The 16,390-nt window shown below is 39.8% G+C and overlaps 1 protein-coding gene across 3 annotated transcripts; it reads right to left on the bottom strand.

Annotated features, from left to right (window-relative positions):
- Positions 1-1,053: 1,053 nt before the first annotated feature.
- etf1a (eukaryotic translation termination factor 1a) lies at positions 1,054-10,863 on the bottom strand. Of its 3 annotated transcripts, none has more exons than XM_042493437.1 (11): positions 10,480-10,863; positions 10,245-10,355; positions 8,758-8,933; positions 7,872-8,011; positions 7,597-7,735; positions 7,287-7,477; positions 4,611-4,740; positions 4,319-4,492; positions 4,149-4,213; positions 3,908-4,055; positions 1,054-1,809 (listed from the first exon to the last, which is right to left on the bottom strand). In XM_042493437.1, exons 2-11 carry the CDS (start codon positions 10,328-10,330, stop codon positions 1,727-1,729), a joined length of 1,332 nt encoding a protein of 443 aa, XP_042349371.1. In that variant the 5' UTR covers positions 10,331-10,355; positions 10,480-10,863; the 3' UTR covers positions 1,054-1,726. The 3 variants fall into 3 exon arrangements, with proteins under 3 accessions (XP_042349371.1, XP_042349370.1, XP_042349372.1); XM_042493436.1 differs by having other exon boundaries at positions 10,738-10,863; XM_042493438.1 differs by having other exon boundaries at positions 10,742-10,863.
- Positions 10,864-16,390: the final 5,527 nt, after the last annotated feature.

The raw sequence follows: 16,390 nt of genomic DNA, 5'->3' as shown, positions 1-16,390 counted from the left end.
GTTACAATATGGTCAAATACAATTTTTAAAAAAAATATTTGGATTGTTTTAATACATTTCCACCCAAATGCATACTGTAGTATATCCACACAAGATGCTGCATGGTTAGAATTAATGTAAAGAGAAATCAGAGACAAAATGTGATGCAGGCACTCAGACACAACCTCAGTTTCCCTCATCTTTTACCTCAGTTCACCTTTGTTCAAGCTTTCCTATGATTCCCACAGGCATTAGAGGAATATGTTTGACAGCCAATTTAGCCTTAATATTTAAATTATTCACATCCCAGTGTCTTCATATTGTTGTTATCTTTGCAGGACATGTTGTAAGGCTGTAATATGCAGGATGTTTTATTTCCTTGGATAACATTCTACTCTGACTATTCATCTTAACAAGAACCTTCATGCACTTTAACTTCCTTAGCTTTTATTGTGAATCAATCTGACTCATTTTTTGAAGAATGGATGAGTGTTTGGTGTATTTAACAAGGCCATTCTTTAACAACTCCTTGGGTGGTTCAGTCTTCAGCATTTCTCCACAAAGCCTTGTGAATGAAAACTCACACGCATCCCTAATAGAGGCGAGCAAATGGCAAACTTCAGTTTCTAGATGACTAACGTATTGCATTTAAAACTGTCAATGCAAAAATGCATTGAAAAGTTCATATATTGAATGGATTTTTTAACAAATAAACCTGTCAAATATAATTTTACAAATGCAATCAAATAGGCGGAATCTCGCAATTGGTATTCAGATTCTTAAAAATATCGGACGTTAATTTATCTGAGCGTCATCTTTTGCAAGAGCGATGTTTAATATGAAGAGATCCGATACGTTTGCTTTCTGCAACGTGAAATTAAATTTCAACACAAGGAGGTGGATCTGATGATTAAAAAACAGAATGCCCCTAAAAGCACTCATGCACACTTACCACTCACACAGCACTATAACAATATATTAATTTAAAGTCAGGTAAGTAGAAAAAAGGTCCACCTTTGCAGGAAGTGGACAGACGCAGCACAGGATTGAGACCACAGCAGATCAGGAGGTAGCAATGGTTTTCAGCAGTTCAAATTTAATACTTTGTCCCCCTTTCTCTACAGAAACCCAGGTAAAAAAAATCCCCCACTCTCATAAAATACAACAGCAGCAGTTACCAGTAAAAAAATGAAATGCAAAAAAAAAAGAAAAAAAAAGAGAGAAAGCATAGAGGGGAGAAGAGAGAGAGAGAGAGAGAGAGAGAGAGAGAGGGTAGGGACATGTTGAGGCAAGAAAGGAAAATATATTTTCTATATGTGAGGAGTGAGTCCAAAGTTCTTCTTCGGACCGGGTTGGGGACAGCGAGGAATCTGGGAACTTGCTGTTGTGTTCATTCAAAATGGAGGGGAGGAGGAAAAAAAAACAAAATGAGTCGAGTCCAATCCAACTAGGGGAAGGAACCAGCACTCTAAGGCAGGGATTTATTCAGGAAGGGCTTTCTCCCTCTCTGGATGAAAGAAAATCTCACTCCTCTTCAGCCTGTGTGATGCATTTTTGTCGTGTACAAATGAAATGTATGCGCAAGTTTGTGTATGCAACAGGTAAATTGGAAGGTGTGTCTGTCATATATATGGTCAACACGGTCGCACCTCTCACTTGCTGCAAGAGAGGTGGCATTTTTCTTTCCTCATTTCTTCATTCATTCCTTTGCTTTGCTTTTTTTCTCCCAATATCAGTCCCCGACTACCTAGTAGTCATCCAAATCAAAGAACTCATCGTCCTCTCCTTGGTACTCCATGCCCTGGAAATCCACCCTGTACCGCAAGATACCTGAGAAACACAAAGATGACAGATTAACGAGGGTAATATGATGGCTGGCCAGCTTATGTCATGTTTGGTTAGATCGTAGCAGCATTAAAGGAAGAATTTGTATTAGGATAAGCTAATCCCTTTTAGCTACGGGGGTTGGGGTATTTGTATCTAAAAAGCATGAATTCATAAAATCCTATTTTTCTAAGTACTACTTAATGAATTAAAAACCAGCATAAAAATTACTTTTAGGCTGAGGGGGGCTGTGCAGGGAACTAGTGTTTATTCTTTCTTCATTTAATAAATGCACTGACATTAAATTAATTTGACTTGCCATCACTGGCTCTAAATTTTAGACCCACAATGTTTCCACAACTGTCCTGACAAATATGCTGCATCGCACCTGTTCACAGAAAAGGATTGAAAGCTTTTGGATGATCTAAGTCTCCACTACACTATTGTCTACTGGACAACAGCACATCAGTATGAAAAGGCCTTACCTGTAGCAGGAAATCATACTAAATATATTCTGAATACTTTGATTTATTATGCCTCTGATATTAAGTTATGAATGAATCTCACACAGGCCTCAATAAACAATAACTGTTACATTCCTGGGGAAGTGTATTGTTAAAAAAATCATGATACCAGTACCCTTTAAGTGATACCAATAGAGTACTTTATATGAAATTATCCCTCTGCACTTTATGCATTTCATTAGATGTCACAGGTGTTTATTATAACAATACTTTCCAATGTTTTGGTGGAATCTCAGCATGCTCCAGTGCAAACTCCATCAAATACACCATACTTGATTTTACAACCCCACAACACAAGAACACACTATATGCGTCAGACACAGCCCGACACATTGCATCATACAAAAACCTCATCTGGACATTTAAGTCTTTTTTATTAAAGGAGTAAAATATGGAACTGTCTACCAACTGAATTGAAATTGAGGTATTCAATCATTACTGAAGGAGAAAAAATAGAAAGCCTCCTGTGGACAGGTGTTAGCATTTCACTAAAAACACATAACACACTGCATACGGTCCTTATTGATAAATTTATGTTACCATTGTAATGCTACTGTGATGTCCACATCAAATAAACTAACACACACTCTTTCGGGTAAACAAATGTTTGAAGCAACATTCAAACACTTGGAATGGAAAGGATAATGTGAAACTTTACTGATCACACAGGGATTTTCTGTTGCTCACGTCTCCTCAAAAGGAGAGGACAACATACAATGCAAATAAAACACAGGGACATTAAGAATCAGGGAGGATGCTTTTAATTTGCTGTCATAATGCCTCCCTTTTTTAACCTCTTTTTTTCAGCCAAAAAAATCTCCCAGTCCACAACTTGCCTCCTGAGAAAAACTAGGACGGTGGCCAAAGGACAGGAGGAAAGTGAATCGAGGAAAAAGATGAGAAGAGAACCGAACTGGGACAGTCTGTCCTCTCTACTGTATCAATATCACATGGCCAAATAACAAGTATCTAGTTAAAGTGCAGGAGTCTATTACTGTACTCTGCTGTAGCCATGGTTATATGTGAACAGTGATTTCCTCAAAGTAGTCAGACACAGCGTCTTTTAAGCTGAATTAGTCATACCCATATCTTACTATGTTTAGTTTATGAAGTTAAGCCAGTGATTATTATTAGGCTGTGACATTTTTTGCAATCATACAGCCCTGGCTATCGGTGTCTTAATTGCAGCTGATCTCAGTATGAAGTATATTTAGGTAGAGCAGCTTTCCTGAAAAGTAACTCTTGTATTCATTGTGACAGAGCTGTTATGTTGCCGACAACGCATTTCCTACACTGCTCCAGGTTGCAATGGAAAACAGGGGGCAGGGAAGGAAAAACTAAAGTCTTTTTAAGGTACCCTTCATATTTTGCCCATGGTCACTTCAGCACAGAGAAAACATTAAATACACAGTAGCTTGGACCTGCTCCCTCTAGGTCTAAGAGTAGTACATCTACTCACTAAGTCACAAACTTCATGAAATGACCAATGAAATATAAATCCCCTGTTCTTCCTAACTTGATGTTGTGCAAACGTAAACTCCCATCGTCATCACCCCTAACATAAACAACAGTGTGCTCACCCCCGATGCCTCCGAAGCCCTTGACGAACTGGGACCCTTCCTGGCTCTTGTCTGTGACTATCTCCAGCGTGGCTCCAAATTTCTTGTAGTTGTTAGCAAACCACTCCAGCAGTGGCATGCTCTCGATCAGCTCATGTTCCTGTCCCGTCTAGGAACAGAATCAGAGTCAGGAACACATGGCATAACGGGTAATGTGTTAAGCTTTAATTACAGGGATATGTCCTTCCCTTGCAGGGCTCACCTCTTTGTCTGTGAAGTGAGACTTGTCTTTCTCCTGCTCTGGCGTCAAGTACAAAGTCTTCTCATCTGAAAGCCAAAAGGACAGACATTAAGATAACAGCACCATAGCATATTTGTTTTTTTAAATACATTCCCTGTTTCTCAGCAATGTTAGGTGTGATATTTGTGTACCGTTCTCTGCTCCGTTGCTCTCTGCCCCATGTACACGCAGAATGTAACGCATAGTATCTAAGTTCTCGTAGACTATGAGGATCTCCACGGCTCCCATCTCCAGGGCTTTGAGTGTGTCTTCCACACCAAAACAGTACTTCCCCGTGTCCTGGCTGATCTCATCAAAGTACCGCCCTGTAGAGAGGAACAAACATCAAGAAAATCTCCACCACAACAAAAGCTTTTGTTTCCTTTAGCTGTCACTAGAGGCACTTCAATACAGTTGTTCTAATGCACCAATAACACGACTCACCTATGAGCTTCTTCTCCTGGATGAACTTGACATTAGAGAGAACCTCTGCTGAGAGCTCAATGGCCTGGTTGAAACCATTCTCTCCTCCATAGGAGATGTCCACCAGCTTCAAAACCTTGGCCTGTAACCTCTGTAGAAAACACACACACACAAACACTAGTTAAACACACTATAGAGATATCCACACATAGGCATAGAGTGATACAGCTAGAAGCATATTATGGGTTTCCCACACATTTTCATGGGCAAGATTTCAAAACTCTTCCACAAGTTTTCAGGGAACCACAATAAAGATGTTTTTTCCATTTCTTGCCCCACTTGCCCGATATTTTCAAACATATCAGGTTCAAACTGATTTAAAATCTTTCCAAACATAATACCGGCTAGCACACAAAAAAGAAGGGAGACAATGGCAAAACACAGGTGATGGTAAACAAAACGCTGTCAGGCACTGACACATACTAGTTATTTAACATCGACAGCTACAGAAATTAATTAACCTGTTATATAACGTGGAACGTTATCAATGGAAGATTATTGTTACAATTTCATTTTACACAAAAAAATCTATGACATTCAAAAAAAATTCTAGAATTTGGAGTAATCGCATAACTTTTCCAAGCCTGAAAATTGTGATTCCGAAATTCGATGACTTTTCCAGGTTTTTCACGCTCGTAGGAACCCTGCATACCAAAAGCCTTTTCTTCCAAACTAAGCAGCTTTAGATAAAATCCCTAAGTTCCTAACATGGCAGATATGGTAAATGCTATCAAAAGAAACACGCTTGCAATAATGACACATTATGCTGTCGGTTGTGTTTCGACCAGAGTTTTGACCAGGTATCTGTGGAAAGCTCACTTAGCGGTTACCAGTGATAGGACCGCCTTTGCTCAGGGGTTAGTGCACCCAAAAAACTACTGTCCGGACCTCCCAATAAAGTCTGGCATCATTTTCAAACATGTTTGATGTTGATCATTTAAATACACAATACTTTTGTCAATATACTACGTATTTAATGTGTTGTCCTTTACAGTATAAAGTCTACTGCTTATACAGAAATTTGGTTCTGTGTGCTTCAGTGCCCACCAAAGGTCTCATAGAAAATGTGCATTTGTTGACAACCAGAGGTATGCAGAGCCAGCAAAGATGTTGTGAGAGGCCAGAGAACCACGTTGACTGACAAGGTACAGTAATTTCACTGGATTTTGCTCAAATATGACTCTGCTAGAGTCTAAAGCCATTTGTTTGCAAACTGTTTTGTGGAGTATGTGTGTTTTCAAGTAAAATGTTTCCATGATGTCTTTCGGCTGTGGCTAAATGGCTACTTTGGAGAGAGAATTTATTACAGGCTAGTTGAAAAAGGTTTGTTCAGTTCCAAATTTAAGGCTTACTTGAGAATCGACAAGGACAGCGACAACATTGTGGCATAAGATGGATTTACTTATTTAGTGCAATACGCACTTCTTGCGAGGGAACCAGGGCCCGCTGGCCAAATTACAAAGTGTAGAAAGCAGGTAACTGTGGCACTTTGTGAGAACGGAATAGACTTTAAATTGGAATACTGAGAGTTAGTGTACCATTAGATTGACTTTGAAACTGCTATTTTAAGGTGGAAAACACACATTATGTTGCTTTAATAACGAACACAAAGGTTCCTAATGTTGGAGTGTATTGTGGTGTAAATCAACCCACAGATAAGAGCAAATTGCAGATAGCACAAAACGGTGCAGCGAAAATGATTTTTCAATGCAAAGAGGCTTTTAAAAGTGGGCTGAGGGAGTTGCTCTTCATCATGGTATGACGGTATGCAGTATATACAAAGACCTATAAGCATTTGGAAAAAACTGCTAGTATCCGCACTGTTGTTGTGTACTGTTTCAAAGTACACAAAGACAATTTACTTAACAGTCCTTTACACAAAGCTTAATGAACAGCATATCAAATTTTATTTGGGGTATTCATAATATCTATTTATTGATATTGTATAGCTAGTGTGTATATCTTGTTTGTATGTGTTGTGCACAAATTAACTTGTCTTTTTTGGCATCTATTCCCCACAGTAAACTCAGATTATAAATTGGTTAGTTGTCTAGTTGCTGAATTGTTTGGACATTCATTTCGATATTTTTTGATATTACATGGTAAAATCTAAATTGTTACTGCTTTCTAACAGAACCAGGGTACCTAGAGGTGGCAGACACTTACATTGAATGATTTTTAAGATCTTTTCAAAATAGTTTCTCACCAAATTTAAGGCAGACTTTTGGACATAATCTTTTTTCGTATTCAAGCATTGCAGGGTAAGTAGTAAATATGTGGTCCTGTACAGAGATAGATTTTATGTAGGGAACATAGAGTGAGAGTTAGCTTAATTTATATTTTGCCAATGTAAAGTAAAAATACAGCATTAGGTTCAGTGGTAGCTTTAAAGATTTCTAACACTGGAAATTTAAATTTTCACAGTGAGCAGCTTGACACATTTTGAAAAAAAGAAGATAAAGATGGATAAATGAAATTAGATCAAATATTTGCAGCCATTAAGACCTCACAAAATTAAATTTAAAATGATTTACTGACTCTTAAAGCATTATACTAACAACAGTGAATTCAGGACGTTTTATGACTTTTTAAAAGGACCAGCAGACACCCTGCGGACACAAACAGGCACAGACTTACTGGGTCGAACATGTCCGACTGGCTGAGCTCAGTCTTGAAGTCAGCAGAACCGGCCAAGACCATTCCTGCCACATTAACTTTGTCGTTTGACACAAAGAGCTGGACAGCCGTCTCAGCCACCTTTCTCACATAGTTGTGTCTCTTCTCCATTCTCAGACGAGCAAAACGCAGAGCAGACTGCCCTCCTCTGCCTGAGAGAGAGATGAAGAATAAGAGATGCAATCTTTAGAGTGTTTCTTAATGTGCAAAGCTAAGCTCCAAAGGAATGTACAGTAATATTCAGAGTTGTGTGAATATTGTAGGTCAGTACCGTGCTTCTTGGGTAGGTCCACGGTGAACTTGTGCAGCACCTCCCTGGTGTTGCCCTGCAGTGTGCCAAACAGTGCCCCACTTCCGTCGATTACAATAAAGCCAAACTTACTGTCGTCAGAGAGCAGGGCTGTCAATGCCTGCGTTAGGAGAGAGTGATGGAAGAATGGATGATAAGAATGTGACAGAAAGCATGTGTATTATAGATACTCAGAGAACTTTACATCTGTATAAGAAAATATCATATGCAGACAGAAACCTTGCAAAAGCCCTCACCTCGGTGTGGAACTTGTTGTCGCAGAGATACAGGGAGGTGTTGATTGGCTTAAAAGGCTCAAAGTCGATGTTGACTTTTTTCTCCTTGCCTTCCTCTGTCACAATGGTGCCACAGTAGACGACCAAACCATTGGGTGGCACTGGCAAGAGAGAAAGGTCAGAGGCCAATAGATTAGACAAACATCAGGTTTTTATACAGATAAATAAACTATGTATAGTTTGTGTGTGTGTGGGGGGCAAGCGTCATCAAGTTTTCTCAAATATTTCACAGCACATGTTGCAATCTTGGTTTCAAAAGGCCACAACATACTGTGAGACATACATCATACAAGTATTTTCCCTGGAATGTCTTTCTGTAATAACATGTGATGTGATGTATGTACTGACACTGTACCAATGGGTAATAGCACCCTTGTCCCATGCTTTAGTGGCATACTTTACAGTTCAGTGCTACAACCATCACACCTTGTGCTAGTTAAACACTTCTCACTCATTTATTAGCTGCTTGGAAGCTGGGAGGAGGTGCATAATGTACCGTACATATGTATAGAAAAACCTAAAAAAAATTACAAGCTGACATAGATTTATATACATTACATACATTTATATAATTTGCAGTTCAATTAAGACCTACTGTAACTTAAAATCTGTTCGTGTTTATAAATCTGCAGCTTTCGATACAGCCACTAATTTTTTTTCGTACCATCTGTCTAGATGTCAATTAAACATTAGATCTGATATCAATCTGAGCTTTACAAGGAGTGTGAGATTATCTGTGTCAGTAAAGATGTCCTGATAGTAATTTAGTCTGTTCAGCTGCCCCTAAAAGACAAAGTCTCACATTGAGGTCAGCAAGGTTTTATATGGGTTTCAATGCAACACATACCCTTGTTGTAGAGTTTTAGTCTTTGCTGTACAGAGGTGATGGCCCCGAGTACAGAGAGCCTGTTGACTCGGCTCTTAATGTTGGAAGCAGTACCAAACTCATCAGCCAACATCTTGGCCACTCTAGATATCTGGTCCTTGGGTGGGATGATCAGTGAGATCATACTGGTGCCATTACTAGAAAGACAGAGAGGACTTTTAATCAGTGCCTACATAAAAACTAAGGTATACATACACACAAGATGCTATAGGAGGCAATGTCTAACAAATCACACTACGACAATGTAAATTATGTGTCAAAAGGAGTTACATGATAGGTGTCATTCATTATCAGTATAATCAACTCTGACCAGTTTATTTGACCACCATCAAGATAACAGTCTCTTACTCTCATCTCATTTTGTACACAACACAGCCTTCCCTTGCAAAATATCCTTGAAAAGGTCTGAAAGGTTGAGGAACAAACAGGGTGGGCTTTGAGTTACACAATATACAATATCTGCCCTTGAACCCGAGGACTGTTTCAGCTCCACTGCTCCACACTCTCTCTCTCCATTCACAGCCAGTCCAAAGACAAAGCATACCAGTACAGGCTGACACTGCACGCACACACACACACACACACACACGGGCAGGTAGCAGCAGCTGGATGAATATAGGGCAAACGGTCAACTGTGTGTGACATGGCAGCACAGGACAGCAGATTCTGCGCAACACTAGACGACAAGCTGTCGCAGAGCAAGCTATAAGCCAGTGTAGCAACACCCACATTTTATATGTCGTGTTTGATAATTCAAGAAGGCCACAATGGCCCTACCGGCAAGCAACTGATTTCTTTTCATCGGACTATTTTGTTGCCAGTAAAGTGTAACTGTGACGCAAAGCAGCTCGTCGTCCACGAGGCAACTTAGTTGACTCTTGTGGGAATTAAGAAGCTGTCATATAATCTACGTGTAAAAATGCCAGACAGGCGTCATCTGACGCTGTGGAAAGAGTCTATGGGAGCATATGGAGATCCAGCTGTAAGCTAGCCGGCCTTCCTCTCTCATCAACGTGCTTTCTTGTTAAAGACACCCATGGCGGCCTCTTTCCAGAGATGACGTCTATTAGCGGGTCTCATTAGCAGCACAGCTAACATTACTGTTACAAGCTTTATACCCTTTGTGGGGCTTGAGGCAACGTTCTCCGCAATGTCACCCGGGACGGAGACAAATCAAAATTCACATCCTTCCATATTAACACAACGTTTTCGACCTCCAGACAGACAAAATGCGACAGCGATTAACGGATAGCAATTAGCAAGCTAGCAGCAAAAGCTATGGTTAGCGGAGTTAGCTATGCTAAGCTAACCACTCCCAAATTCGGCCCCACTTATCCGATCTCCAGCTGTTGCGGCGGCCAGCGTTCACACAATCAGCCAAAACCATAAACCCTTGTACAGGTGGGCCCCGCCACTACATCGACTCACTGTTCAAATCGATCCCTTACCCACGGGCAGCTTCCAAACTTTTGATCAGCTTCTTGATTTTCCATATCTCCACGTTCCTGTCCGCCGCGCTGGGGTCGTCCGCCATCTTTCTGCTGTAATCGCTTCAGCACCTGAAAAGACGTGAAAAAAGAATAGCAAAACATATGCGGTAAACCGGCAAGCACAAAGACTGGCTGACATTCACAGTCGTATTAGGTTGGCAAAATATTTGTCCTATCCAGCTGGAATATGTACCTCTCCAACCTAGTGGCGCGGTGTCCGTTAAGGCACCTGACCAGTACTGGCAGCTGGGCTGACCGTGAAGGAAAGACCCTTCCCGGGCTGTCTCTGTCAGTACAGAGCGCGGAGAATAACAGGCCTACAGTCTGCCAGGCCCTAGAGTCCACCCTGTTCTTATCTAATACGACCTACTTTCCCCCGTTCTCCTGGAAACCAGCTGTCAGCTCGTCAGACGTTGAGTTTATATCAATATAAATTGATCCAGTACGGTACCTGCCTCGGACAACGCCGCTCCGCTCCGCTATCTGTCCGCTGCGCTACGTCGAGTCGGTGGTCCGAGGAGTGACGTTGCCTTCCCGACCGGTTTCTCTCTCCTCCACACGCTGCGCGTGGTGCTAACGACGGGGCTCACATGTGGGAGGTGGTTTGAATTGTGGCGTTTACTTCCTGGAAACCACATAGAAACCAATAGCAGCTCTCTGCTGGCACGTCGATCATAAATATCAAAACAAATATTGGACGGTAGCGAAAAGCATCATCAAAACTGGGTGGGCGTCCGCAACTGAGGATCATGGGACTTGAAGTTAGGGTCATTACTCAAAGACTTCGGTTTAATTTCAACGCTGTGCAAGTGGCACAGACATCAGTTCAGTTTAATTAATACTGGCTTTATTGGCATGACTTAATTGAAACAGTATTAGTATTGCCAAAGTACACTGTACGAGGTGGTTTCAACAGGGAAATGTACAAAAAAAAGTGCAAACAGCATATCATGACAAACATCACAGTTCAGAAACAACACCCATGTCCATAGGTGCTGTTTTGTTGGCAATTGGACTTGTTTCAGTTCCTAGAAGCCTCATCCAAAAAGCCTCTTCAGTTCTAGCCAACTGCAACTCCCTGCAAGACAAGCCTGCAACTACCCTCCAGTTGGGTAGAACTGAAGGAGTTTTTTGGATGCGAGGCGAAACGCCTTCAAGGAACTGAAACAAGTCCAATTACCGACAAAATGGCACTTATGGACACAATGACCTGGATGACTGAGAACCTTCATCAGCAACAACCATGTAACTGACATTGTGCCGAACATACTGATGGACATCAGAAACAAAATTAAAAATAAATAAATAACAATAATAATAATGGTAACAATAGTAGTAACTCTGTGTGTGTGTGTGTGTGTCAGTAACTGTTCTTCAGGGTGTGGCAGGTAAAGACAGGCTTAGTCTTCTGCTGCTAGACTGCAGCTCTCTATGTGCTCCCATCAGGACTGGTAATTTGTTGATGTTGGTTATGAGGTCAAAATCAGGATATTTATCTTTGAATTTGGGGAAATATTTTCTTTCAATTCACTAGAATTTTGTACATTCTGTTAAGAAGAGCAGATCTGTCTCACCATTGACTTCCTTGCACAGTTGGCAGAAGCCCTCCTCTGTGGGGAGTCATGATTGTTTGTATCAGCCTGTCTTGATGGCATGACATCTTAACTGTTGCCACTATTAGGCCTTTAGGGCCTATTTGTGTAGGTGCTGTGTGCAGGCTATAAATGTGGATGTATGTCTTGCATATATTTATGGTGTGGCGAATAATGTAACTGTGCACTTGTGTATTTATGTTTGGCTTTGAACAGACTGTGGCAATGGATTCACTTGGAAGAAGACAATAAAGAATCTATCTATCTATCTGCTTTTGGGCTACACACCTTTCCCTATTACATTGTCATTAGCCTATTGAGCTTTCCATAAATATTTAGTGTGAAGAGTGACATCTGCTGGACACTTTAAAAACATAGTAGTTGTCAGCTTCCCTTTTCTTTCTTACACATACCTCAGCAAAATAACATTTTATGGATGGGATGTTGAAGCCAATTTCACATGTCACACAACTGCTAAAGATCTTTAGGGACTGTTCGCTCTTTATGTGGGCAGAGGGTGGTGCAAAACAGGAGAGGCGTGCCAAATAATTTTTTAAGCACTGGGGAGGGACATGGATTTCCCCGCAGTTATTCAAGTAAGCTAATTGAAAAATATTTGTAGTTTTGGAGAGGGTAAAAAGAATTTTAATTTTAAAAAGTCAGACTCCGGCCACCACCCTCCCCTGAAAAAAAAAGAACAGTTTCTCATTATAGGCTTATATTTAGGTTTTAGCTGTCAGAAAAATTCAGAACCAATCACCATGAAACAAACATTTATCTCTCTAGCTGGGGTTCCTAAAGAATAGGCCCAGAAACCACAAACTCACTAAGCCTAAACACTGCCCAACGGGGGAAACATTTGGCCTTCAGAAACCAGTAGTCCTAAAACGGAGGGCACGAGGATAAACTGTAGTGACTTTTTTTTCGAAATTGTCAGCAGTAGATGGTCTCATGACAATTCAAGGAAAAAAAAAACAATACAGCAGAAATGACTTTTAGATGTCATTATGGCTTAAACTCTTTTTAAAACTTAACTCTGGTACCACTTACTGTAGCTTACACTACTATTTTGTGATGCAACAGGTGCCTTAAATGTTACACATATGCAAATTTTCCTAGGCAAACCCAAGTTAGCAGGGTTCAGCCATCCTTTTAGCCTTTTTAGTGTTGAGACAATGTGGCTTCCAAACTGCTGAGTGGGCTCTTTAAAGCCAAAGAAAGGTCAGCTGTCCAATTAGTTTGACTGGTGGTAGGCCTGTAGAGGCCTTTAAAAAAAATCTAGCTGGGTGTTTCAAGCCAGGCGGCTCGGTAATCCAATTGCCCTCCTGTTGTTGAGGTTGATGATGCAGATGCAAATTATTGGGTGAGATGCTGGGGGAGCATGTGTAAGCCTAAAATTGCAGTGTGAGTTAAGTGTAAGTATAGTGTGGTTCTTATTAGAGGCTATAGTAATTATAGTATAATTATTAGTATAGGTTATACTAACTCAGAACCTCCTGTAGATGTTGTGGGTTATAGTAGGTGAAATGTATTAGTTTGTACTTTATACTCTGGTACTTTTTGGTAAAGCATAAAAATGGTTTTAGAAAAAGCATTACTAGTACACACTTTGAAATCAGAGCATCACAAAAACCCAATTTCACAAAACATTTTCAATTAAAATCTTCCTGTTCATTGTTCATGCCACATCTATGTTATTTATTGATTTATTTTTACATATGCTGTGTCTGTCATCCTAATCGTATTTGGACAACTGATTATTGGAACAATTAATGAGGAAATATGGATGGCATTTGTTTCCATACCCCCCTACCCACATCAGTTACGCTGTCAGGAGAGGGACACTATGCAAACACTAGGGACATCAAAAGCTTGTTGTATTTCTAATGAACAAATTGGGCTTTAGGTCTGATGTGTCACTTTTCCTGATAATTTCCATGTTGCATTTTCTCAACACATAGGTACTTTACACGCTTACTGAAAATGTTTGGCAAATCAAGGTGGCAGCGAGAGCCTGGATCAGAGGCAAAAATGTTAATAAGTAAGTAAGCAAAATGTATTTATATAGCTCTTCTCTCAGGTCACAAAGTGCTTTACAAGGGAAGTATACAACATACAATACAAAAACAGAGAAGATGAAGCGACTACACAAGCTACATAGTTAAAAGTGCAAAACTACCTGCACAATACTTCATGAAAAAAATCAAATAACACAACAAAAAATAAATTAGATATAAAAAAAATACAGAGCTATTGCATATAAGTTACCCAAATGCCTGTTAAAAAGGCTTCGTAAAAGCATTTTTAAAAAGTAAAAAATTCAAAATATATATATATATATATATACACACACACACACACACACACACACACACACACACACACACAATGGCTACACTTACATATTGCTACAACTATATAAACAAGGCACTAAGTCTAACATATTTCCCTGCTTGATGGAAAATCTAGTCAGAAGCAACCTGCATTTTTTTAATTGCAGCAGTGGAAGAATATAGCCTGTACATGTTTATACCACTAGATGACAGCATTGGTTTGAAGACAAATAAATGGCTTCCTCTGTATTTGGCTTGTTTTTATGAGTTGATAAAGGAGCATCATCCCCCTGGAGCTTCTGTCTGTTGCACTGGGACACTCAAAAGTCAGGTCCTGTTGTGTGTTTGTTGTACTTATTATGGTATGCAGTTTGTTAGTCATTAGTAGGTTACCATATGCTGGATATTAGTCAGTCTTCAGTGAATTGTGATTGTTTCTATCAGAACAAACATCTGTTTGTGCATGAAGCAATAAGCCCAAGGATTATCTCTGTGGTATTTACCCATCTCTGGTGAACTCGAGGAGTGGGAGGAGGTGAGCGGAGCTTCGGTTTGGATCTGACACTCACTGGATGGCTACATCATTGAGAAAAAGTGATCTAGCACTTTGTGCAACTGACTGCCTCCAAAATTGTCCAGCACCAGAATCAGCGCCAATTCATCACCATCTGTCGACCATCAGAGCTGTAATGATCTGTCGCCTGGAAATGGATGGCACTCGCTGTGCTGCAGTTGGGAGCTGTCTTGGCCAGGGCCGCTATTCCTCATTTCACCTGCTCGTCACACATGAGCATTCAGATGAGCAGAGAGGGTTAACATGTTGTTGAATCCTCTGCATTCTAGCTAAATAAGACATTGCATTTCTTATTTTAGCAGTGGGAAATACAATCAGCATATGAGTTTATATCAAAGGATTCAACCTTTTTGTTTTTTGCCCATGAATTAATTTCAAGTCTAAAATACTCTTACTATCCCAGCAGTTAGAGATGTACATAGCTGGGGTGTCCGGTGGCTTAGTGGATTAAGCAGGCTCCCCATGTTTCATGGCACTGTCCGTGCCCCAGCGGTCACAGATTTGAGTCCAGCTCACAGCCTTTTGCTGCATACCATCCCCTCTCTCTCCCCCTTTCACACTGCTGATCTGTCCTATCTAATAAAGGCAAAAATGCCAAAAATGCCAAAAAAATAAAAAAAAGACATGTAAATAGCTATATAGCCTACATTTGGTTACACTATAATTTAGTATTCTGTTTTCAAGAGCTTCAAATAGACATAGAAACAATAATATTTAAAACTTGTTTGTTGTTTTTCAGTCAAAATCACAGCAGATAAATCACTGTTGTCTTGTTACCAAAAGACAAGTGCTTTCCCATCATCACAACCTAACTGCCTCAATTTCTGTTTTAATTGTTTCTTTGCACATGCGGTGTAGTGTGCATTTACAAGCAGAGGTGGGAGCAAGTCATTATTTGGCAAGTCACAATTAAGTTTCACATCCTTGTATTCAAGTCCCAAGTTAAGTCCCAACTCCTAAACTTTTAGTTCCCAGTCTTAAACAAGTCATTATGTGCTCTACGTTTGACTGAAGTACATGAAAAATGTTTAACTCATCTCATATTTGAAAGACTATAGAACTTTCTCTTCTCAAACGGATATTGCATGTTTAATGTTTTGTCTAAATGAAATAAAAATATAAATGGTATTTTTTTTTCAGTTGGCACAATAAAGTTCTCAAAGATTGGTTTGAACAACGTGGATCCAGGGAATTGAATGTCAGTTTGTTGGGAAAAAAATAGCACTTCCGTTAGTTGAGTTAGGAAATGGAGGTTAATGAACTGATTTGTGGCACACTTTCAAAATAAATTTTTAGTCTTTGGGGGAAGGTATCAAGTATGTTCAAGTCATAAGACTCAAGTCCAAGTGAAGTCACAATTCACTGGTGTTAAAGTCCCAGTTGAGTTGCAAATGTTTTTTGATTTTGTCAAGCCGAGTTTAAAGTAATCAAATTTGTGACTCAAGTCCAATTATTTATCTACAAGTATGTTTATGAGCATATCTTATTCAATTCTTTTATCCTGTTATATGTACTTTATTGTCTTGATGCAGTTACATTCATTTTTATGCCCTTGACCATAATAAACAAGATTTCACTTAAACTGTAATTTTTGTATTTGAAATG

Source organism: Plectropomus leopardus, chromosome 9, assembly GCF_008729295.1.
Source record: "Plectropomus leopardus isolate mb chromosome 9, YSFRI_Pleo_2.0, whole genome shotgun sequence".
NCBI lineage: Eukaryota > Metazoa > Chordata > Actinopteri > Perciformes > Serranidae > Plectropomus > Plectropomus leopardus.
The sequence above is the reverse complement of the archived record's forward strand: the minus strand, read 5'-3'. Positions and strand labels throughout refer to the sequence as shown.

What these genes read in the sequence shown, in the direction of transcription:
- etf1a (XM_042493437.1), bottom strand. Translation starts at nt 10,330, where the DNA reads ATGGCGGACGACCCCAGCGCGGCGGACAGGAACGTGGAGATATGGAAA. An exon ending in GGACCTACCCAAGAAGCACG is followed by an intron (nt 7,478 to 7,596) that starts GTACTGACCTAC and finishes TCTCTCTCTCAG; the next exon opens with GCAGAGGAGGGCAGTCTGCT. An exon ending in GAGCAACGGAGCAGAGAACG is followed by an intron (nt 4,214 to 4,318) that starts GTACACAAATAT and finishes TTTGGCTTTCAG; the next exon opens with ATGAGAAGACTTTGTACTTG.